The 24,423-nt window shown below is 45.1% G+C and overlaps 1 protein-coding gene across 4 annotated transcripts in view; it reads left to right on the plus strand.

Moving 5' to 3' along the window:
* Nucleotides 1-2,931: 2,931 nt before the first annotated feature.
* NHSL2 (NHS like 2) overlaps nucleotides 2,932-24,423 on the plus strand; it is a 231,984-nt gene continuing 210,492 nt past the window's right edge. For 3 of the 4 annotated variants that reach the window (XM_077989415.1, XM_077989417.1, XM_077989421.1), the window contains exon 1: nucleotides 2,932-3,485. In XM_077989415.1, the coding sequence (XP_077845541.1) occupies nucleotides 3,206-3,485 (280 nt within the window). In that variant the 5' untranslated portion in view covers nucleotides 2,932-3,205. The remainder of the gene's footprint in view (nucleotides 3,486-24,423) is intronic. The other variant, XM_077989416.1, reaches the window with a different exon arrangement.

The following is a 24,423-nucleotide window of genomic DNA, read 5'->3' on the forward strand; positions in this document are numbered from 1 at the left end:
AGCCTTGGTCTCCACATTAAAAGTTCTTAAGCACTTCCTTCCTTGTGTCAGGCAATGTTCTACTCCAGAATCCACAATGACTCTCTGCAGACCCTTCGGCTGAGTTAAATTCTTTAGTAAGGCTCTTCATATCTTGCTCTGCCTATAATCCTCCATTTATTCATTCATTCAGCAGGCATTTTCAGAGTACCTATTGTGTACCCATCACTGGGCTTGGCACTGGGCATACAGCAGTGAACAAAACAGATGTGGTTCCTGCTCCCATGCAGCTAACAATCGTGTGGGGTAGACAATATTATTACAAAGGAATATTAGTATTACTATTAAACAAGGATGTTCATATCACCCTACAGTACACTGTGCCAGATGCTGTGCTAGAGAGTGACATGGGAGCACAGGAGAGGACACTTTACTCCAGCTGCTTTCCTGCCCAGCCAGCTTGGCCGGAGCATGGTATTTCAAGAACTCTAACTTTCCCTCCACATACCAGAGCCTGGCTCCCTGCACTCCTTCCTCTGAGGCTTTCTGCATCTCTGCCCACCTCTTGAACCCAAGACCTTTCCTGTTGGGAAGAGACTGGATAAGAAGCAAGGTGACAACTTATATTCCCTTGGCTTCTTCCATCATACATGCAGACCCACTCTAGTCCTGGCAAGGGAGGAGGAGCTCTGCTGTGAAGTGACTCCGTTGCAAGTACTTGATGTTTCCTTGACGAAAGCCAGGGCCATCTCATTGATGAGGCTGGAGTGAGCAGACTAGGCTGGGGGAAAGGGGGTAGGGCCAAAGCTGGTTTGCTTGGAATTGGGCTTGTTATTATAGATCTCTGAAAGATTCATCAGCTTCAAGAATCAGAGTAGTGAGGGAGACTCAGCGACCAGGCCCAGCCCAGGCCTGCTGTGCTCAGACAGTGACGCTCTGACCACACAGTCTCCTTCAATCTGCTCGTACCTCATTTCTTCTCCTCCAGAGCAGAGATCAGTCTAAACAGCTCATAGGTCAAGGAAAAGTATCCCTGGAGAGTCCAGCCAAGTCCCTGCTTCCTGCCAGTTGCTCTCTTGGCTCAGGTTTGAGTTTGCCAAATAGAGAATTCGGGGTTTTTATTCTGCAACTGGATTTTACAGTTCAGAAAGGGTACAAGTCTTTTTGGCAATTTGTTGATTCTTATTTTAATCAGAACCCAACTTTTCTAATATCCATGTTCTAATTTACTAAACAAGAAACAACTATATACTGAAAAGGGAAATCGGATTACACTTTTACTTTATTTTTAATTGACAAATAATTATATACATTTATGGGGCATGATGTGACGTTTGATGTATATATATTAACACATTGTGGAATGATTAAATGAAGCTAGTTAACATATCCATCACCTCACATATTTACCATTTTTCTGTGGCGTGAACATTTAGAATCTATTGGCAATTTTGAAATATACTAGTTGTAGAGCCTTCTTGAACTGGTTAGGGGACAATTAATTATCTGAAGGAATGCATGAAAACAAGCCATGCTCAGAATCATTAATGTAGATGCAGGTATTCTGTTCAAAGTGTTTTACTCGCCAGTGTGGTGGCTCATGCCTGCAATCCCAGTGTTTTGGGAGGCTGAGGCAGGAGGATTGCTTGGGGCCAAGGAGTTTAAGGCCAGCCTGGGAAACATAGGGAAATTCCGTCTCTTCAAAAAATAAAAACTAAATTAGCAGGTGTGGTGGCACGTGCCCTAGCTACTCAGGAGGCTGAGACTGGAGGATCCCCTGAGCCCAGAGTGAATTCAAAGCTGCAGTGAGCTGTGACCACACCACTGCACTCCAGCCACGGTGACAGTGGTAGATCTTGTCTCTTTAAAAAAAATTTTGCTAATAGATTATAAAGGATTATAAGGATGTGAACATTTGTAGGAGGAAAAATGAGAAGAGAATGAAGAGAAGGAAGAAACTGAAGCACACCAAAGTCAAAGAGGTGGGTTAGAGGAGAGTCAGATGGAAGCTCAGTGTGTTGAAAATAAGCGTTCTGAGTGGAAAGGTCCTAAGTGCACGAGGACATATGCTCAGGTACTCTGGTTTTCTGAGGACAACAATGTGCCCCCTCTTTTCTGCCTTCTGGAATGGAGAGAAATCAGGCCGTGACCACAGGGCTGCCCGCACTGAAAGCACATCTCCGCTCCTGTAACCCATCCCAGCAGCTCAGCCTGGCCAGGGATAGAGCCTATCCCAGCTGGCGGACCCTACCAGAAGGAGGCGTCCCTGGGCTCTCTTTTTGCATAAACTGGAGTAGTGTCCCTCTATCTGAATTGAATCTATTGTTCCAGAAAATGGGTTTGTTTCTATTCATCCACTCCAATGGCTTTACAGTGTCCAGGCACTGTGGGACTCCCTAGAGACATTGTCTTCCTGAACAGTCGAATAAGATATTTGGTTCTTCGGTCCTTATTTCCAAGCTCCTGGGTGCTAGAAGGTTGCATTCACAGCCTAGTCTAGCTCGTGTGTGGCACCGAGTACGTTTGGGAAAGGAAAGCTAGATCAATGAAGTCAAACTATTCGGTCGGTCTTCGCTGGTTACCCGCTGGTGTGGGCGCGGGTGTGCTTGAATTTTTGTTTTCGTTTTTGTTTTTTTGGTAATTATGAAGAAAAAGTTTAAGTTAACAAAAGAGGCAGAAAATAACTTCAACCATCAGAACTGGGAGTGGAGCTCCTCATGAGGACCGGGGCACACATCCTATACCGTACCTCACGTCCCCTCTCACGCAGACATTCCTTCTTTCACGCTCCAGCTCGCTCTTTTTACTCCTACTTCCCTTTCCCCCTCTCCCGGATCAAGCGTTAATCTGCGAATCTCTGACCGCAGAAGAAAAAAAAAAGGTGGGTGGGGGGATCCCGAAGTAGCAGAGCTAGGAGGAGGAGGAGAAAAGGGGGGGGGGAGGAGGAGGAGGAGGAGGAGGAGGAGCCCGGCGAAGCAGAGTCAGAGGGACTGGTGGCTCCGGCGAGTGTGCAGCCCCGGGGGAGCCGGCGCTCTAGGCGAGGAGCCCGTCAGTCAGCCTACCCGCCCGTCGTCTTTGGCGCCCGCACGCTCTCCGGCCCGCGCCCAGGGGCCTGCTACACCCGGAGGTGGGGCCGCCTCTCAGGGGCGCTCGGGCCAGGGGCGCCATTCGGGGTGAGTCCGCCGCGCCGCCAAGCTGGTCCCCTGCGCCCGCGCCCGCGGCCGGGATGCCGTTCTACAGGCGCACGGTGGTACCCCAGCGCCTGTGCCCGCGCAACCCGCCGCAGCAACTGGCGGAGCTAAGCGACGTGAGCCACCTGGCCGCGCTCAGCCTCCTCCGGCAGCTCGCCGACCTCTGTGGCCACTCGTTGGCTCTGCTCGAGGACCTCGAGGGGCACCTGCTGGCCCTGGGGCGCCGCACAGACAGCCTGTACCGGCGCACCGTGCGCCTCCGCCGCCGCCTTCCCTGCCGCCTGCTTGGCCCGGAGGAGGACGAGGAAGAGCTAGGTAAAAACGGCGCCCCGGTGGCTCGCGGCCCCGCGTCTACCCCGCCTCTGGGGGCGCCGGTCGGCGCTTAGCGCTGTGCCCACCCTCTCCCCGCCTCTCTCCGCCCCTCCCCTCCCCTCCATTCGGGGAGTGAGGGGATCCCATTTCCCCGACCCCCGCCTCCGCCCCGCCTCCGCCCCACCGCCGCCCTACCGCTGGAACTTCCTGCTCTTCACCCGGTCGCGCCGTCCGGAGTGGCCCCGTGCCCTTGGGACTCCCGGCCCTGGGGTTGGTGGCCGCCTCCTGGGGATTTGGGTGGGGGGGGACCCGCTGGGTCCAGGACGGCCTGGGCGATACTTCCCCCACCCGCCCACCTAGCCCCAGGTCCTCGGCGCCCCCCTCATCATCGCCGCGTCGGAAGCCAAATAGCCGAGCCGCTGGCTTCTTTGCCCCTGTCTAGGAGCTCGGCCACTTCAGAAAGCGCGCCGGAGCTGACCGCCACCTACGCGGCGGCAGGAACCGGTGGTGGTGCCTACTGGCTTTAAACCTGTGCAACTTCCCGCTGGAGCGTGGACGCGGCTCGCACTCATAGGAGTGACTGAGCGCCCTCCCGCCTGCTTCTCTCCGCACGTTTTGGGCAGCTGTGCTGGGGAGTGGCCGGGAGGGGGGGAGGGGAGAATGTCCGGGGTTTCGCTGACCCCCTACCCCCTACCGCTAGGGTCCAGCTGCTATTTGCTGGAGAGAATCATTTAAAGAAGTTATTATCAGTTTCCTGAAGTGCATTCACTTTAGGAATCAGCCATGCCTGAGAAACACTGGATCCCAGTGGTGCCCTCACTGAGCACGCGGGACGTGTGAGAGGGTAGGGGGCTACACGAGCCCTTGTCCTTTACAAGTGTTTTGGATCCCAACACTTTACATGGGGAATCCTCTGTCTGTGGAAATGCAGTGTCCCTGAGAGTGTGGGCTTCTGCTCTGAGAGCGAGCTTCTGCTGAAAGCAAGGGGACTGAGTAGGCTGGAAATGCTGACTACAGCTGGGGCATGCCAGGTACCAGGGCCAATCGGTTCCTCCAGAAAGCTGGGGAGAGAAGTAGCAGTGTGGCCAGAAAGTTTCCGATGGAGGCAGAAGATGACTACTGGCTGATTTCTGAGTGCAAGCCTCCAGCTAACTTGGGAAAGAAATGCCTGGGTCAGCCCCTCTTCATTACACACCCCACCCCATCCCCACCCCTTCCAGAAGTACTGGAGTCAGGCCCTGGCACCTCTCTTCATAAAGGTCTCTGACCTCTGAGGTGGATGGCAGAGGCCTCTGGTGGAGATAAATGAACTGGATCCTATTAGAAAAGAAAGGTGGAAGCCACAGATGACTGCCAGATGGTATGTAGACATTGGACCAGGAACCTCTGCATGGCAGGGGCTCAGTTTTTTGCTGGGGTCCCACTGATTACAGGATTAGTCTAGGGGAAATTTGATAAGTCAGCTTGAGGATTAGTTTTCAAAATCCCTACACAGTTTGCAGAGAGCCACCTACTGAGTTCAGTAGGGTAAGTTAAGGACAGTTTTTTCAACTCTACCTTCCTGTCCACTGAATTAGCGAGCCCTTTCTGTGGGAGGGAAGGCAAGGCTTCACCAAGTCACCTTTGGGACCTAACCCTCTCCAGTGATCTGCTAGGTTAGAAAGAGATGGCTTTATGCAATGGATAGCTTGCAATGGGGAGAAACAATTGTTAAGTTAAATTACCATTGGTTTGGCTTCTTGGCAGTTTTCAAGAATGGCAAGAGTGGCCATCTCTCATCCCTGGTGTGGCCTCTTGCCTTTGAGAATATACGTGTCCCACGGCTCAGAGGCACCCAAGGGACTGCTGCATAAATGGAACACAACTACCTTCTGTAAGTTGGTGAAAAGGTCTGATTTTCCATTTTCTGGTCTAATGCCCTACCCTAGACTCCCCTTGAAGTTCTCAGTGCACACTTTTCTCTTTAGGAGCTGTGATTGGGTAGCACTGAAATTAGGCCTTCTCAGCAATGGTCTGAACATAAGTGCCAAATGCAAAAAGAGTCGGGGAGCATAATCAGTGCACCATCTGGCCACTCCCTTGTTGCTCAGGCATAAGCTTCAACAGGGTGTTCACCAAGCTGAATATTAGATTTTGACCGTAAATAAGTAAATAAATGAACATTGTCATGTCTTGCCCTTTTTTCTTCCCTATGCGTTTTCCTCCTAGGACTCCCACTCCCTTACTGACCATTTTGCTGGGGGTCAGCATTTTACCCTGCATATCCTCCATCTGTCTGGATTTCCCTCAGATTCTTCCTCTAGCTATTTATTCTGACCATGGGGCAGGAGAAACCTGGGAAGGTGGGAGGAAGGTTGGAAAGCAACATGGCCAGAGTGAATGACAGCTGACAGGCCAGCAGCATATAGCCTCCCTGCAGTGACAACTTGGCTGCCACTGACTGAGTAGTGGCAAGTCAGACTGGCCCATAGCCTGCAGGCTGGGCTGAGGCCCTGAGAAGCAGCAGGGGGAGGATCAAGAGAGGAGGATCGAGATGGAGGAGGAGAAAGTGGATGCTGGAGAAGTTCAAGGTGCTTCTCTACACAATCACAATCATGGGTCATGCCCCCACCATCTTCAAGGTTACAGGGGTGGACTGGGCTAGGCTCGTTGCCTGGCAACATCCCCCCCCCCTCCACTGAAGGCTGTTCTTTGGTAACTTGAACCCCTTTGAGACTGCCCTAAAAGCTCTTGTAACTGGTATGGTGTGAGGGATGGGGATGGAAGGAGGAGAGGGTAGACCACAGGACTGCAGAAGGCCCCTGTGGTTGTGGATCTGTGGCAGTTGCCACACCCTAGGCATGGCCCTGCCTATAAGTTGAGGTTTCCCCCACATCTGGTTTTGAATGTGTCCTGTTTTATTGCATCTGTGGTCTGTACGCTGGGTTCTTCATCTAAAAAATGGTATAGTCAAAGCCATTGGGAAATAGCTCCATGCCTGCCACCATATGCTGAGTCAATCTAAGCTTTCCAACTCCTCCCTTGGAGATCTATATAATGTTTGTAGGTGCTTAGATGGTAATTACAAAAGCAATCAGGCCATCCGCCTAGGGATATAATATCTCCTTTGCCATCAAGGAAGTCACCGAAGGGCTAGATAATTCTAGGTATGTTTAACAACACTGGAGAACTATCATGTTACACCAGCTCATGAACTTGCTGTGGGAAAGATGTTCTGTTGCTTCTTACGATTATTTTGGCTTGAATACAGCCAGTTGGGTCCATGGTGGAAACTCCCTCTTCATCTTTATGTAAAATTCCTACCTCTTGATTTTCCAACTTTATGGCAACTCTGGCTCCAAATCAGAAAGGACAGCTGGTTTATTTGTGTTTAAATCATAATTCCAGTGTGAGGATAGACTGTTGTAAATCTATACGGAGATGTAAAAATGAAAAAAAGCACCTCCGGACTGCAACAAGTTTGCCATTAGACGAGGTATTGTGGACCCTGAGTCTGACCGTCCTTGCTAATGAGGAGAAGAGATGGCCTCTTGAGTCAGATGGAGTGGGGAGGGTGGCAGGAATTTGGGGACTTGGAACAGGCACTCAGCCAGGGCTTACTTTGTCTCTGTCCTACCTTTCATCCCCAGAGGCTCTTGGGACAGAGAGTTGACAGAGTACGGAGGGGGAAGCAAACCCATTTTCTTTTCTCTTCCCACTCCACCCCACTTTCCATTTTCTTTTTAAATACCATGAAATTCCTGGTCTGCTTCATGGTATTTCCATGTGTTGAAAACATCTTCCCTGGAAATTTGGATACCAAAATGTCCACTAGAATTTCTTCCACTTTAGAAAAAAGGAATTTAATCCTCTCTTTTTTTAGACACATGAACAGCTAAAGTGATAAAAGTGTCAGGATGTTGGAATAGTAGAGTAATAGGAGAAGATTCAACTTATGGCTCTTGGGCTCAACCTTGACCTTGATGAAACTGATTAGGTTTAAGGAGGAGAGTGGTACGTTTGCATCATCTGTTCCTGTACCTCTCTGGTGTGGTACCAACAATTCAGTCATTAACCACCATATGTGTCATAACACTTGACATTCCAGACCCAGAAAGGGGATGGTACCTGTCCAAAGGCACCCAGCTGGATCAAGACCTTCAGTAGTCATGAGTGCTGAAAAAATTTTAGTGCCTCCCCATATGTAATTCCAAGTGAAAGCAATACTAAATCTGTAAATAAAAATGTTACTCTTTTTAAATGACTCAAAGCTCACATGGATGTTGAAATTAAAATATCTTACTAGATTCTTTCTCTCTTCCTCTCTGTCTTTTGTACCCCTGCTGTTGGTGGCCTAATCATGTATTTAATCTGCTGATATGGGAATGTGGTACCAGCTGGGTCACACAGGAGGTCCGTGACAGGAGGCCTCCACCTAGAAGCCATGCCTTCTGACAACCAGACTAGTGCTCTGCCCTCTGCAGTGATGCTAAGTTCAAAGTCAGTTGTTCTTCGAGAGTCACTGTCTTGGCATTTTCTCTAGTTGGAACTTGTCCAGGATGAGAAATAACTCCTGTCACCTTTAGTAACTGAGGGCACCCTGTGGTTCTGTAGTTGTGGCCGGGGGTGAGCTGAAGCTGGAGAGGAGAAAGGAAGGTCAAACTTATGTCATATAGAGAATAGGTGTGAGGCAACAGGCTCTCTTGTTAAAGCAAAACATAGTCTTCTTTGGATGGAAAATTGCTCCAGAAAAATGATCTTCAGGTGGGAAGGGGTGGCTGGATAGTGACCCTGACACTGCCGCAATCCCCCTTGATCCTTCTGCCATCTTTATACCTGTTCTTCTCCCTTGTAGCTTTCAATCCACTTGTGGACACTACTTGCCACACACCTGCATCCGGACTATTTTCTGTTATTCTTGTAGAGGCTAGTTGGCATTTCAGAAGGCACCTTTTATTAAAAACCAATGGGAACAGGAAAGTAAAATTATTGCCAAAAATGCATTTAGCATACACATTTACCGGGTATGGATTTCTTATCCTTCAGTGCTCAAGTAGCTTAACAGGCTCACTGGCTTTGCTGCTCTATTCCCTCTCTGAAGGTCTCAAATCATCTTTTCCTTAGATTATTATTTTCTAGCCTTGAAAAGTGGGCACAACTGCATCTGGGCCCTGTCTGACCTTTGTGCTGGGTGCTAAAGACCCAGAGGTAAATAAGACCCAATGTCTCCCTTCGAGGAGCTCCCAAGCTGCAGAGGTAGGTGCCATCTCATTCCCCACCACATCAGCGTGTGGTCCTGAGTATCAGGTCTTATTTAGGTTGAGGAGAGCTGATAACCAGAACCAGGACCCTAGATCACATACCAGAAGATTCTTCTGCTCAGTTCAGTTTGGGGTCCAAAGATGGAATTTGGACTTTTAGAATCGGCTATGGTAAAAACAAAAATAAAAACCAATCTGTCATTCTGTTAGTGTTACTGTGAATTTAGCAATGCTTTTAAATGAATTTGCAGTTTTAAACATTATAATGTTATCTTCACGCATATGAAGAGTAGTGCTTATTCAGTCCGTAGACAATGCTTGGCGGATCTGCAAACTTACAGACTTCTTGTGATAACTCTACGGTCCTCTAGAGTCCTCTACTTTCAGTTGGAAATCGCTGGCCTTCCTGGTTCAAGCTATCAGCTCTTCCCTGCTCTGTGGAATTCCATGATTTCACTCAAATAAGCCCTCATTGAAGTTTTCAAGTTAGAGTGCACAGGATGGCAATACCTTAACAGTCAAGACTACTTTAATAATGCCACGAACAGGAGGTATGTTTATTAAGTGTACAAGTGGTTTGCAGTAAAGTGCTTTGTATGAGGTCATGCGCAAGACCACTAGGTATCAGTCAGTTAACTTGGGAGGTTTGAGCAGTTAGGCAGCCCTTCCTCCCTCCCTCTCTCCCTCCCTCCCTCCCTCCCTCCCTCCTTTTCTGCCTTCCATTCCCTTCCTCCCTCTCTCTCTTTCTAAAATGTAAGCTCCTCAATAAGATATAAGCTCCTTGAGGGTAGGAGTCTTTATCTGTTTTTACTCTTGTGTCTCCAGCTCCCAAAACAATGCTTGGCACCTAATAGGCACTTAATAAATACCTGTTAGGGCCGGGCGCGGTGGCTCAAGCCTGTAATCCCAGCACTTTGGGAGGCCGAGGCGGGTGGATCACGAGGTCAGGAGATCGAGACTATCCTGGCTAACATGGTGAAACCCCGTCTCTACTAAAAATACAAAAAACTAGCCGGGCGTGGTGGCGGGCGCCTGTAGTCTCAGCTACTTGGGAGGCTGAGGCGGGAGAATGGCGTGAACCCGGGAGGCGGAGCTTGCAGTGAGCCGAGATCACGCCACTGCACTCCAGCCTGGGAGACACAGCGAGACTCCGTCTCAAAAAAACAAAACAAAACAAAACAAAACAAAAAAAATAAATACCTGTTAGATTGAATACCTTCTTTCTTTTTTTCTAGCCATTGCACACTTATTGAATACCTGACTCTGGGCCCTGCCCTGTGCTGGTTTCTGGGGATACAGAGTAGAACTAGGATGCAGGTCCACAGTCCAGTGGGGAGAGCAGTGAGCCGTAGTATTGAGGAGACAAGGTCTAGGCTACCAGGGCAAGGCAGAGGGGGCACACCTTACTCAGGACAGAGGCTGAGCAAAGCTTCCAGGAAGATGTGATGTCTGAGTTCTGAAGGATGATCTGGAGCTGGCCGTTGAAGATTGAAGAGGGCGGGGGAGGGAATTCCTGGCTCAGGAAGTAGCCTGTGCAAAGCCCTGGATATGTGAGAGAGCTGGTGTGGGGGAGGAATTCACTGCCAGTGATTCAGGAGGAGAGGGAGCAAGGCACCTCCTGACTCAGAATGAGCCCCCAGGGTGGAGGTGGGGTGGGGAGTTCCTCACATCCTGTTTGTTTGTCAGGGAGTTGGATATGAGGGTCTTGAGAAGTTTAAAATGCATGGTTCAAATGAAGTTGTAATATTAACTAACTGTGGATTTTCTTTATCAACATTCAAGTTTTCATTATCCTTGGGCAGATGAGACCCAGTCAAACTCGGCTCCTTCATGCTTTGCAGGGCGAGGCCCTGGGCCCCTCTAAAAAGGCCAGACAGAGCAGGAGGGGCTCCGAGCCACAGTGAGAAAGAGAGAGAAAGCAAAAGTCTACCTGCCTGTGTGTCCCCAGCTGTGTATCCAGTTGCACTCCAAAGCTAAATGTATTATTTATGCCCCTGCTTTTCTGTGAGTGGGGACATTTGAGGCTTGATGGTATCTTTTATTATTATTTTTCTTTCTGAATAGCATGGATTCTTCAGAATCGTCGGTAATTCATCAAGGGGAAAATCAGAATTTTTTTTTTTTTTTTGGAAAATTGACTCGAGATGAGTTTTAAAAATGTATCTATCAGCTGTTTTAATTTTGACTGGAATCCTTTGCTTCCGAGAACAGTGTAATTAGCTGCCTGACAATTTATAGCCTGATCCCCAGTAACTGAAAAATACCAAACTCAAATTATTTCCCCAGACTAGGAGGCCCGGAGGTGACTGAGGTCTCCTTACGTTAACATCCTTGGTCCTTGGGGGCTGAAGGCAAGGGCGGTTCTCTGCCCTTGCAGGAGGTGGTATCTCCGAGTTGTCAGCAAGACAGGCCTTGTTGTTATACACTGAGTGTCTCCTTTGACTCAGTAATTCTACTTCCAGGATTTTATGCTAAAGAAATAATCAGATATTGGCGGGGGGGGGGGGCGGGAAATGTTCAGGGAATCCCCACTGCATTTTTTGGTTATTTGCATTAGCCAGAAAAAGGAAAATAACTTAAACATTCAATAATAGGGGAATGGTTATATACATTTTCCTAGGTCTATGTGATAGACTAATATACAGCCATGAAAAGCTATGCTCTCTAAATGAATTATAAGGCTACATGGAAATGCACAAAATAATGCTAAGTAAAAACCAAAGACAAAATTTACTGTGTACAATATCATCTAAAATAGAGCACCCACATAGACACATACACATAAGAGGAAACTGGAGAAACCTATGCCAAAATGCTGACAATGATTATCTCAGGGTGATGGGATTATGGGGATGAGTGATATTATTTTCCTTCTACCATTCTGTATTTGTTAAAATTTTCCAAATCAACATCTATTACTTTTGGTAAATAGAAAAGATAATGGATGACATGTTAAGGAAAAGGATCTTTGGATTTGGAATCGTCAGCTTCCAGGTGAAGTCCCACTGGCCCAGCACCTACTAGCTGACTCTAGTGTCTCTGAGGCACAGTTCCTCTTCTGTAAAATGGGGTTAAACACTACCCAGTTCACAGGGTTGTTGTGAGGATCCAAAATAATGTATGTATTAATGAAATGCCTGGTGCCTATGCTGCAACCATGCACACCATCACTAAATACTAAGAAGGTGAAATTCCACGAAGCCTGTTGAAATCCCTGGATGGGGGTACTGTCAAGATGAAGTTATAATAAGAATGTTCCTAGACAGCTCCAAATTGCAGCCATTCTTCCCTTTTCCAGAATATGTAAAGAATGTTTGTGTGCCCACGGAGGAGCCGCATCTAGCTTTTGAGGCTGTCAGCTCATCTTTCCCAACCCAAGGATTTTCCTTTCCTCTGACTCCTCCCTTCATTCTCCCCCACTGACATCTGTTCACTGCCTCGCCAACCAAGGGAGAAAACATTCTTTGGAACTAAAGCTGAGGCACCACCAAGAATCATGGCAGCTATGACATGTTTATTGTCACAGGGAATATGTGGTGCTGGCTGACCACAGAACCTGCCAGGCTGGGCTGCCAAGGAGGGGCTTGAATGAAGCAGCAGAGGATGGATGCAAGCCCCACAGCCAGGCAGCGTCCCCTGCCTTTGGGCAGAGCTCTTGTCCAAGTGTCTCGCTGGCTGTCTGTTTTCTTCCCCTTGGGACGTCTGCATGGCTCCTGGTTGAGCTCACCAGTTTTACAGAACCAGCCTGGTTTATGGGTGAAGAAACACCTTCTCACAGAACTTATGGGACCTAAGCGTGTTTCAGTAAAGTACTGGGCAGTTTGCCTGAGGGCCCAGCATGCCTAACTCTAACCAGCATGGATACGAAGCAAGGAAATCCTGAGCTCACAGCCAGGCAGCCTCAAGGACATAAGCACACCTCAGCAGTGTCTACAAGATGCCCTGGCCACCAGGCAATCCAGCCATCTCCCTGGGTAGAATCCTTCACACTGCATGTCTGATTGCATTTTTCATTTTTTAATTACAGCCATAGACTCATATAGACTCTGGCTGCCAATTCAAAGCACCTAGAGAGTTTTTTTTAATTTGTTAATGTTTTGCTACATTCTTAATAATTACACAAAATCATTATGTACACCAATAGATATTATTGACCAAGATATAGTGATGCTTAAAATAAAGTCCACTGTAATCAGTACAACATGTTGGTAAAATTTACCCTAAATGTTAAAAAAAAAAAAGTACTAATGCTGTGGCTCCACCCCATACCAATAAATCCAGAATTTCTGGGAGACGAGGCCCAGGAAACAGTACTATTTAAAAGTTCCCATGTGATTCTACCATGCAGCTTAGGTGAAGAACCCCTGTTATAAATGTTAAAGCTGGGAGAGAACCAGTTTCCCGACTTATTTGAACACGCAATCCTTTACAAATTATATTTGTGGATAATGAGCATGAGCTATGATGTAGACTTAGATTAAAGTGACAAAAAAATGGTCTCACAGATGAATTAATTGTAAGCAGTAATAATACAAGGTTAAGTTATGTGTATATATATATATCCAATATATATATATTGTTTTTGTTTTTTTTGAGACTAAGTCTTGCTCTGTCCCCCAGCTGGAGGGCAGTGGTGCGATCTCAGCCCACTGCAACTTCCGCCTCCCGGGTTCAAGTGATTCTCCTGCCTCAGCCTTCCTGAGTAGCTGGGATTACAGGCACCCGCCACCACGCCTGGCTAAGTTTTGTATTTTTAGTAGAGACGGGGTTTCACCATGTTGGTCAGGCTGGTCTTGAACTCGTGACCTCGTGATCCTCCCACCTTGGCCTTCCAAAGTGCTGGGATTACAGGTGTGAGCCACAGTGCCTGGCCAATATATTATTCAACATTGTAAGAGAACATAGGGGTTGGGCGCGGTGGCTCATGCCTGTAATCCCAGCACTTTGGGAGGCCGAGGCTGGTGGATCACCTGAGGTCAGGAGTTTGAGACCAGCCTGGCCAAACATGGTGAAACTCTGTCTCTACTAATAATACAAAAAATTAGCCAGGTGTGGTGGCGCATGCCTGTAATGCCAGCTACTCAGGAGGCTGAGGCAGGAGAATCGCTTGAACCCAGGAGTTGGAGGTTGCAGCGAGCCAAGACTGCGCCATTGCACTCCAACCTGGGCGACAAAAGCAAAACTCCATCTCAAAAAAAAAAAAAAAAAAAAAAGAGAGAGAAAACATAGGAAATTAGAAACATGAAACCATTTTATTTTATTAATAAAAAGGATAAATATATGGTGAGGTAGAGTAAAACATCTTTTATTTTACATATTTTGGTTATAACATGTCATCAAAACCCACTAACATTTTAAACAAGAACAGCATTTTTGTTTTCTTACGTCACTGCCACTTAATATCACCTATGATGTTACTGGGTTGGATCCCTATACCAGGTCAATCTCAATTTATTTATTTTTTGCAACAGAATGTAACAACTCCACTATGCACAAGCTCGTCAGAGTATAGGCAAGAGGAAAGAAACTTCCAGTTTGTAATACTTAGTGTTCTGAAATAGGCTGTGCCAGAAATTCCAAATAGAAGTTGGAATGGTTGCCTCCAAATCGATGTCTAGATCAGACTCTGCTTTTCCATGTTCTCTGATGTGGCACACTCTTTCATGCAGCTAGATTATTGTGTTAATAATATGGCATAAGAGTGAAATGTATTATCCACATTTGTATTTTGTATTTGTATCCACAAATATAATTGTAAAGGATTGTGTGTTCAAATAAGTCAGGAAACTTTGGAGTGGTCTCTCCCAGCTTTAACCATCTATAACAGGGGTTCTTCATTCCACTTGCACAATAGAATGTATAAACGTATTGAGTACTTTTGATCCCATTTATACTTCAACAAATGCAATGCAGAAGAAAGAGTATTTATCTTTTTTCCCTTCACGATCCCAACAGAAATAGTTTTAGAGTATGGATCTAGGCCAACACTCACCTAGAGAGAGGAAGAGGACTGGGGCACAGGGATCTCCGGGTAGGTAGGTGGCTGTGTGTTTGGATTTCCAGTGCAGAACCTCTCTTGTGGCTATTTTGGGGTCCTGAGACATCGACTTATGTGACCCTGTCAACAGCCCCCCGGGAAGTACTAGGGCAAGGGGGACAAAGGGAAAGGGAGAACTATGGGGGGCACTTTTGGCATCCCTCCATAGTGTGATCAGAAAGGGGAGATGCTAAAGGTAACCCCTATAGTTTGCCTCCCAAGCAATACTGTACATCAAGGATGATAAATAAGACATCAAGAATAGGCTGTAGCTGGGAGAGGTGGCACAGGCCTGTAGTCCCAGCTACTTGGGAGCCTAAGCAGGAGGATCCCTTGAGCCCAAGAGTTCAAGGCCAGCCTGGGCAACATAGGGAGAACTTGACTCTATTTAAAAGAAGAAAAAGAGGCTTCAGCATCTCCAGAGGAATCTGTTTAAGAAGGCTGAGAAGGCCGTGTTCAGGAAGAGTTCCACTCGAAATGCTGAAAATTGAAGAAAAGATTCAGTACTGAAAAGTGGGGCACATTCCAGCTCCCAGGAAACTTACCCGTTAAGAAAACTCATTTCTTGAGGAGTTTGGATAGCAAAGTCTCCCTGTATTCCAATTTCCAGCCTGTATTACCTCTTGGAATAAAGAGTTACATAAGTTTACTCCCTGTTGCAAAATAACCCAATGAAATCTTTTTTCCCATAATTCTGAGTTAATGAAAATGGTAGATTTAGGAAACAAATGTTATTGGCTTGCACAGAGGTTTTATATTTTGTGCCTGTAGCTTCCAGACTACCTGATGCAAGTGGGGTGTGGGGTCATGAGGGAATGGGAAGAGCTAGTGAAGGAGAAGGATCTCTTTGTCCTGTTAAACATTTATTTCACTCTCGTAAGATGCCAGAGGGAGCTGGTAGAAATTTGGCAAGCAGGTGTCCCCTCCAGGTAGAGGGATGGCAAAGGGTGCTTTCCCTGGGTGGATTAATTAGGAGAAGCCACTCCTCTGGGTGGACCAATTTTAAAAAGTCACGCTTTCTGGGCATAGTAACTAAATAAAGGTACTTCTTCCTCCATGTGCAGTCAGACAAGACATTGGGCTTGGCTGAATTGTGTCTCCAACTTGAGACCCCTTTGCAGGGTACAACTTGCACCCAACAGTATGAGCGGTCCTGTAGTGCCAGGTGCCACCAGCCACCAGGTATACAGAAATATGTCAGTGATATACCCTGTTCTTGGATAATTTATAGGACAGCCCCTCTAAATCCCCCACTGGCTTTAACTTGCCCCATCTGCTGCCAGCTCCACCCTTCCGGCGTCCCTGCTGGCAGAGCTATTCTCTATGGTGATGAAACATCCACCCTCCAGATGCCCGGGCTACAGGCTGCTGTTTGACGTGGCTGTGCTGCTCCTGTCTGGGGATCGGGCTAAATGTCTGCTTTCCACAATGAACAGCCAGAGTTACTGGTTAATTGTGGTGGCTCATTGCTTCTGGGTTCTAGATGGGAAAACATGGAAATCATTTAACACTTCACTATGGCTTTAAAACTTTTCTGTGTTCTGTTTAAATGTGCTTTGAAATGGTGAGTTTGGGTGTAGCTGAGATACTTCTCCCCTTTAATTTTCCTGTTCTTTAATAAAGGAAAGCAGTTTATCTTTCATCTGGTGATTTACAGCTGACTCTGAGGGGTAATTCCTACCCCACTCATGGTACTATGACTTTGCCAGGCTTTTTGCCAGGTGTTGGTGATATCAAAGTGATAAGACTTACCTTTTGCTCTTCAGTCTTAGTATTTAGTTGGGGAGACAGTATGGAAGAAGACAACTTTGCTGCAGACCTCGCTACAGACCCTTTCACATAGGGTCCAGTGTGAAAAACACAGAGTACCGAGGCAGGGAAGGTTTTCATAGCTTTTTCCTCTCGTGTCTTCCTGAAAACTCTTATTCATTCCCCCAGACTTCTGTTCAGGCATTCCTTCCTGTTTATGGCCCTCTCTGACTCCCTTCACTATGTTCCTGCTATGCTTTTTTCACTATGTTCCTCCAGGTAACCTACCCTGTGGGTAGGAGGCAGAGACTGCCAGTATGTATTGACCATTTTTGAATTCATGTTTATTTCCTTCTTTTACCACCTCTTGAAAGTAATATGACCCTCTTCTTTAGAACTTGAAAGAACACCCTGGCCATCCCTTGGCCTTAGATAAACTGGAAGCTAGAAGTTAGAGGTCTCTTCCTAGGAGAATTGAAGCCCATCTTAAAGGTTGTGAGGATTTGGAAACAAGGTAGAACTATTGAGGCCTTGTGATCCCAGTACATTTAGATGAGTATAAACAGTTCCTTATAGCTCAAGGGAAATCAGAGTTACATTAGGTGGTTGTAGGCTAGTGATGGGCCTTTGAGAGTAGAAAGAGCCCTGATTATCAACTTGGCTTACTTTGCTAATTTTGCCCAATGTAAGCCCAATTCAGTATTTGCTAATGGAGTAATTTTTGGTGCTGAGTCTCTGTTTTCTGTTTGTCAGGAGGATCAGATGAAAGCCTGTATGGGAAAAGGCTTTGTAAACAAAAAATCACCCCCCCCCCCAAATGTTAAGTATTACCATCTTTTAGGGGCAAGGATAGTGGCTGACTCATTCCTCTTTCTTCAAAATCTAGTTTGGAAGTAGGCACACTGTGAATGTTTGTTGAATGACTAACTGGCCTAGTAAGAGATGGGTTTTTGTATTTCTTTAAACCTCTGCATATTATCTAATAAATCTGCTATATTAGTTAATGCCTACCCTTAGCTTTTTGGGGTATTTTTTGCCGTTACCAACACTGTGAACCTCGTAACACCCAAGAGGTGGTTATTGACTCCTAGATACTTTGCCTGCAATAGGATATACCACTGCCAAATTGACAGTGGTGTCTGGGCTGAGGCCTTTTGTCTTAAGAGCTTAGATTTCCCACCAGACTCCTCGAGGGTTGTATTTTATTCCTGTCTGTGTTCCCCCACTGCCCTGGTATGCAGTAAGTGCTCAATACATATTTTCTGAGTGACTAACAGGGAGAGGGAGTGGCATGTTTTTGCACTTCTATTTGGCCAGTCAAATAAACTCCAGATAGCAGAAAGTGACAGATGTCACAGCTAGATCACCCTCATCTTACTTTTATACTTGAGATGACCCTCCTTTTCTAATTTAAAAAACCTTTGGACAAAGACCCATGTTTTTATTGTTACCTTTAAGAGCTTTCTATGTGCCTGAAAATATATACATCATTAATTCATTTTATCTTCACAGTGATTGCATGAAATAGTTACCATTATTATCTCAATTTTCTTGATAAGGAAACAGGCTCAGAGAAAAGTAAACAATTTAGAGTTATGGAGTAAGTTGAACATCCAGAATCTGAATGCCCGTCCATATTCTCCATCACAATCAATGGGGAATAGATTTTACTGAAAGCAAGGAGCAGAAAATAAATATGTTTTTACCACCATCAGGGAGGCGATTTTGTTCAATGCACTGAGTTGGGATAGGATTCGATGGAGGGCTTTCTAGTAGATTGCAGGAGATTCAGCAGGAACTTATCTGGTGAGATTAAAAAGAATCAAAATTTCTAGGGGGGCACAGGGAGAAAAAACAGGAAATTGAATTTTCTCTGTGAAATTAACTAGCATTTTTGCCTTTCTTTCTAATTTATGAAGCTCTTTTACATTTGTTATCTCATGTGATTCCCATGACAGCCCTGTGAGTTATTACTTCTATTTGAGAAATGAAAAATATAGACTCAGAGATATTAAAACTGACCTGCCCACAGTGGCAAGTGGGAAGTGAAAACCAAGAAACAATTTGCACTGTTTTAGGTGGTGGAGATACAGGAGTGAACAAGACAGGCCAAAATATTTGTCCTCATGGAACTTACTAAGTAGATAAACTATGATTTATTTCTTTTCAATTGCCCTCTGTCAAGTAATAGATATTGGTTTTAGTTTTCAACCTTAACTGTATTTTAGAATCACTGGGCACACTTTGAACAAAACATTGATGTGTGTGTGTGCACACCCACTCAAATTTTAAACCTGCTCTAGGGGGTTTTAGTGTGCAATCAAGCTCAAGAACCATTGGTTTAGAGCAGTGGTTTTCAACCTTGGCTGTTTATTAAAATCACCTTGAGAATATATATATACATACACCGATGTCTGGGCTTTACCTCTGAGGCTAATTAAATTAGAATCTTTGTGGTTATGTCCAGACACGTGTACTTTTAAAATGTGCCTCCTCAAATGGTGCTACTGAGTTCAGGGTGTGGAGTTTACATGAAGCACTTGAGATAAAGAATAGCTTGGTCCCATTTCACAGACTGTGCTCCTCACCTCTTGAGCATATGAATCATCGGTCCTTCATTCTTGCAAAAAAATGTTTATTGAGTACCTGCTGTATCTCTGGCGAGTTCCTTCTCTTTCCTGGGTCCTGATTCCTCCCTTTGTAAAATGAGAGACTGGGATGTCTCTGAGACTTATTGCAGCTCGGTCTATAATTCTACAAATGAGAGTGGGCTGGGAACATTAATGGCTCAGAGGACCTACTCTTGGAGACCCAGGTTAAATTATTTGTCTTCTTGACAGTACTGTATGCTTCATTTGAGAGACAGAAATTCATGAAATTCCAAAAATGTGTGAGCAAGCCTTCTCTCACTAAGCAGTTTGTCCACAAGGAGCAGATGGACTCTTCTTCCTTCGTCTCATTCACCATCTTGCTGACCATCGGGTTGGCAGCACAAATGTGCATATGAGGGCTGGATCAGAGGGAAGGACTCAATGGGGTCAGTCTGTGAAAGTCCGCAAGAGGGAAGAAGAACCAAAAATGTGCCTTGAAGATCAAAAGCACCTGGAGCAGCAGAAAGCGAGCTAGAGGAAAGCAGCCTGCCACTTGGCCTAATTTTCTTTGCACCTAGAGTTGGTCTAACACTGGCAGAAGACAGATAATAAGGATAGCTGTTGAGAGGTAGCAGAGTTAGCACAACAGTGAAGTGCTTGGGCCTTGGGGCTACCCTCCCTGGGTTTGAATCCCTCACTCTACTACTTGTTTTCTTTCTTTTTTCTTTTTTTGAAATTGAGTCTTGCTCTGTGACCCAGACGGGAGTGCAGCAGTGCAATCTCAGCTCACTGCAACCTCTGCCTGCTGGGTTCAAGCGATTCTCCTGCCTCAGCCTCCTGAGTAGCTGGATTACAGGCACCCACCACCACGCCTGGCTAATTTTTGTAATTTTTTTTAGTAGAGACGGGGTTTCACCATGTTTACCAGGCTGGTCTTGAGCTCCTGATCTCGGGTGATCCACCCGCTTCTGCCTCCCAAAGCGCTGGGATTACAGGCCTGAGCCACCGCACTCGGCTCTACTACTTGCTTTCTTTATGACCCTGGACAAGTAGCCTGACATCTCTTTGCATTAGCTTCTCTCTGTGTGAATTAGGGATCATTATAATAATAGTACCTACTTCATAGGCATGTTATGAAGATTATAAGCCTGGCAGGCATTAAATATTTGTCACACAAAATTTTTAATACTTCTAAGTGTTTAGCACTTTACTTGTATTTGCTTCTTAATCTTTGCTTTATTTGAAACAGGTACTATTTTCCCAATTTTATAGATGAAGAAATCCAGGCATGGGGATGTTGTCACTGTGGCATTAACTAAGTTAGTAGTCACTGCAAAAAATGAGCTAACTAGTAAGCCACAGAGCCAGGACTTGACCCTGGGGGAATTGATTCTTTAGTGCCTACTCAACTGCAGGATTGTATAGGACTGTACACAGTCATTATCTTAGGCTTGATACCTGAACATAAAGGAAGTGAATTGGGCCTGGAAATGCTGAAAAGGGGGAAATATGGGTCTCACCTAGAGGAGTTGACTCTGTGGGTGGGGACAGCAGACATATGCATAAGAAGATTGCAATAAAAGATGCTTTGTGCCTAATGTCACGGGAGTTCAAAGTGGCCAGTGACAGCTTTGTTGTGATGCTTGGCTTTGGACTGGACCCCTGATGGACATACGGAGTGTGTCCTGGGCAAGGGGAGCTGCATGAGCAAAAGCAAAGAGGTAAGGCTGTGGATGGCATTTTTGGAGTTGGAGAAAGCACTGTTTCCCCTCTACCATATGGTATAGAAGCCTGGGGTGGCCCCTCAAACTTGGTGCCAAGGTTGAGGGGCACCCGGTACTACTGGGCCTCTTTTTAGGACCCCATGGAAGCAGATGGTACAGAAGCATAAACTTGGGCTGTCATAGGTGGTTTGGACATCCAGTCCAAACCCTTCATAGCATAGATGGGGAAACTAAGACCTGGAGAAATGAAAGACTTAGCCCCAGCAAGCCAGCAGCAAACTATGGAAGGTTTTGTCAGGCCAATATTTCTGCCATGCAGTGATGCGTAGGAGAGCCTGGGCCATTTCCTGGAGATATAATTGAGTAGCACACAAATCTACTCTAGTACCCAGAAGTCTTCTTCAGAACTTGATTTCAAGTTTTCTTCTGCTTAACTCCCCATACTGTCATAGATGAAGTCTTAAACATGAGACTTGGCAGACCTACCGTGGAGGCAATTTTACAGGGCGAGCTGAGAAGAAGACAGGGCAGGGACCTAACATGATGTGAATTATCCCCTAAGACTTTGAAGTTCTCAGTTGTTTTCCTAATTGTTTTTTAAGCATGAGATAAAATACCTAGGCTTACAAAGGAAAACAATGGTACTGAAAGACAGTTATCAAAATACTTTTTAAATTGTGATATATAGTAATATATGTGCTTCTTAGCATATTTCAAATTGCAAGATTTAGCATTGGGTCTTATAATTACCAAAATATTGAATGAGTGAAATTTCAAGATACCTTCAACAACTATCGTATGATCTGTGATTTCTATTACTGACAAAGGCACAGGTACTGCTAACACTTCTGTGGTTTGTTGCCTATATTCATCATTTCAATTAGAGGTTAGTGAAAATAAACAGTTAATTCTTTTCACATACAAGTTCATGGGCCTCCTTAACTCTCTTCATGTAACACTTGGTTAAGAACTTAATGTAACTGGTTAGGAATCCCTGTCCAAAGGCAAAGCCGAAGCTGGAGAACTGACCCAGCATGGGATCTTAATCCTGCTCTAAGAAATTGACTTGAAGGAGGAGCTTGAGTGCCCTGAAACTCTATTCAAGATTGTAGTGTGCATGGAAGGTTTTCATTAGTGCAACTCAGGCTCTCTTTCTGTTTCTGTTTCTTTTACTTTTTTTTTTTTTTTTTTCGCAGTGGGGGACAGGGTCTTGCTCTGTTGCCCAGGCTGAAGTGCAGTGGCATGATTATGGCTTGCTGCAGCCTCACCTTCCCAGGCTTAAGTGATCCTCATGCCTCAGCCTCCCAAGTAGCTAGGACTACAGGTGTGTGCCACCACACCCGACTAATTTTTGTATTTTTTGTAGAGATGGGGTTTTGTCATGTTGCCCAGGCTGGTCTCAAACTCCTGGGCTCAAGCAATCTGCCTGCCTCAGCCTCCCAAAGTGCTGGGATTATAGGCGTGAGCCACCACACCCAGACTCTGGCTATCCTTCCAGGCACATGGCAGGACTGCACTTCCTCGCCTCCTTGCAATTAGGGGTGGCCATGTGGCTTGAACCTCATCATATTCAGAATTGATTCCACATTCTGTCTTCCCTGCCAATCTCTCTTACTTCACCTCCCACCCCTTTCACCAGGTCTACTTCAGCTGTGCTGGCCTCACTTCTGTTCCTTACCAAGCTCATTCCTGCCTCAGGATCCTTGCACTAGCTGTTCTTTTTGGCTGGAACACTCATTCCCCAAATCTTAGTATGACTGACTCATTCTTAGCCTTTAGAACTCACTGTTCATGTTAACACCTTATTTTTTAACAGCTTTATTGAGATATAATTCACATACCATATAATTCCCCCATTTAAAGTGTATAATTCAGTGGCTTTTAGCATATTGGTGGAGTTGTGCAACCATCACCACAATCAATTTTAGAACATTTTCATTACCCTAAAAGGAAATTCCATTCCCCTTACTGGTCCAATTCCCCATCTTCCCACCAGTCCCTAGTAACCACTAGTATACTTTGTGTCTCTATGGATTTGACCATTTTGGAAATTTCATATTAATGGAGCCATATAATATGTAGTATTTTGTGTCTGGCTTCTTTCACTTAGCATGTTGTTTTCAGGGTTCATTTGTGCTATAGCATGTATCAGTACTTCATTATTTTTATGGCTGAGTAATATTCCATTGTATGGATAGACCACAGTTTGTTTATCCACTCACATATTGAAGAGCATGTTTCTTTGGCTTGTTTCTATCCTTTGGCTATTATGAGTAATGCTCCTATGAACATGTGTGTTCAAGTTTTTGTGTAAACATATGCTTTCATTTTTCTTGGGTGTGTACCTAAGGAATGGAATTGCTGGGTCATATAGTAACTCTACATTTAACTTTTGAGGAACTGACAGCCTCTTTTCTACAGAGATTGCACCATTTGATATTCCCATCAGCAATGTACAAGGGTTCCAATTTTTCTGCATCCTCAACAATATTTGTTATTATCTGAATTTTTTATTATAGCCATCCTAGGGAGTGTGGAGTGGTATCTCATTGTGGAGTGGTATCTCATTGTGAACTAAACATCTTTTCATGTGCCTAGTGGCCATTTGTATGTCTTTTTAGATAAATGTCTATTCGAGTCTTTTGCCCATTTTTGGATTGGGTTGTTTATTATTTTGTTGTGGAATTATAGTTCTTTATGTATTCTGTATATTAATCCCTGGTCGGGTATATGACTTATAAATATTTTCTCTCATTCTGTGAGTTGCCTTTTCAGTTTCTTAACAGTGTCCTTTGATGCACAGAAGTTTTTTCAATTTGATATGCCCAAGTTACCTATTTTTTCTTTGGTTGCTTGTCCTTTTGCCATCATATGTAAGAGGCCATTGTCTAATCTAAGGACATGCAAATGTACATGTTTGCTTTTAGGAGTTTTATAGTTTTAGCTCTTATGTTTTGGTTTTTGACCCATTTTGAGTTAATTTTTGTATATGGTGTGAAGTAATGGTCCAACTTCATTCTTTGCATGTTCTTGGATATCCACTTGTCTTAGCGCCTTTTGTTAAAGAGACTGTTCCTTCCTCCAGTAAATGGCATTGGTATCCTTGTGAAAAATCAATTGACTGTAGATGAATGGGTTTATTTCTGGACTCTCAATTCTGTTACTTTGATCTATATGTGTATCCTTATGCCACTAGCACCCAGTTTTGAAAACTTTGATTGCTTCAATTGCTTTTGATTACTTTGTAGTAAGTTTTGAAATTGGGACGTGTTAGTCCTCCAACTTAGGTTTTTATTTTCAAGATTGTTTTGGATATTCTGGGACCCTTGAATTTCCACATGATTTATAGGATCAGTTTCTTCATTTCTGCAGCACTGCCTTATTTTTACTGTTTATCAAGGAAATCCACATTCATTTTTTCTTTTGACAAATATTGATTGAGCACCCACCATGTGCCAGACACTGTGCCAAGTGCTGTGAACAATTAGCCATGGCCCTTGCCTTCAGGGAGCTAAGCATTTAGTGGGAGAAGCAGACATTAGTCAAATAGTTACCAAAATAAATTTAAAATGAATGATAGAAATGATTGACTTAGTCATG

Source organism: Macaca mulatta, chromosome X (genome assembly GCF_049350105.2).
Source record: "Macaca mulatta isolate MMU2019108-1 chromosome X, T2T-MMU8v2.0, whole genome shotgun sequence".
In the NCBI taxonomy this organism is placed as follows: Eukaryota; Metazoa; Chordata; class Mammalia; order Primates; family Cercopithecidae; genus Macaca; species Macaca mulatta.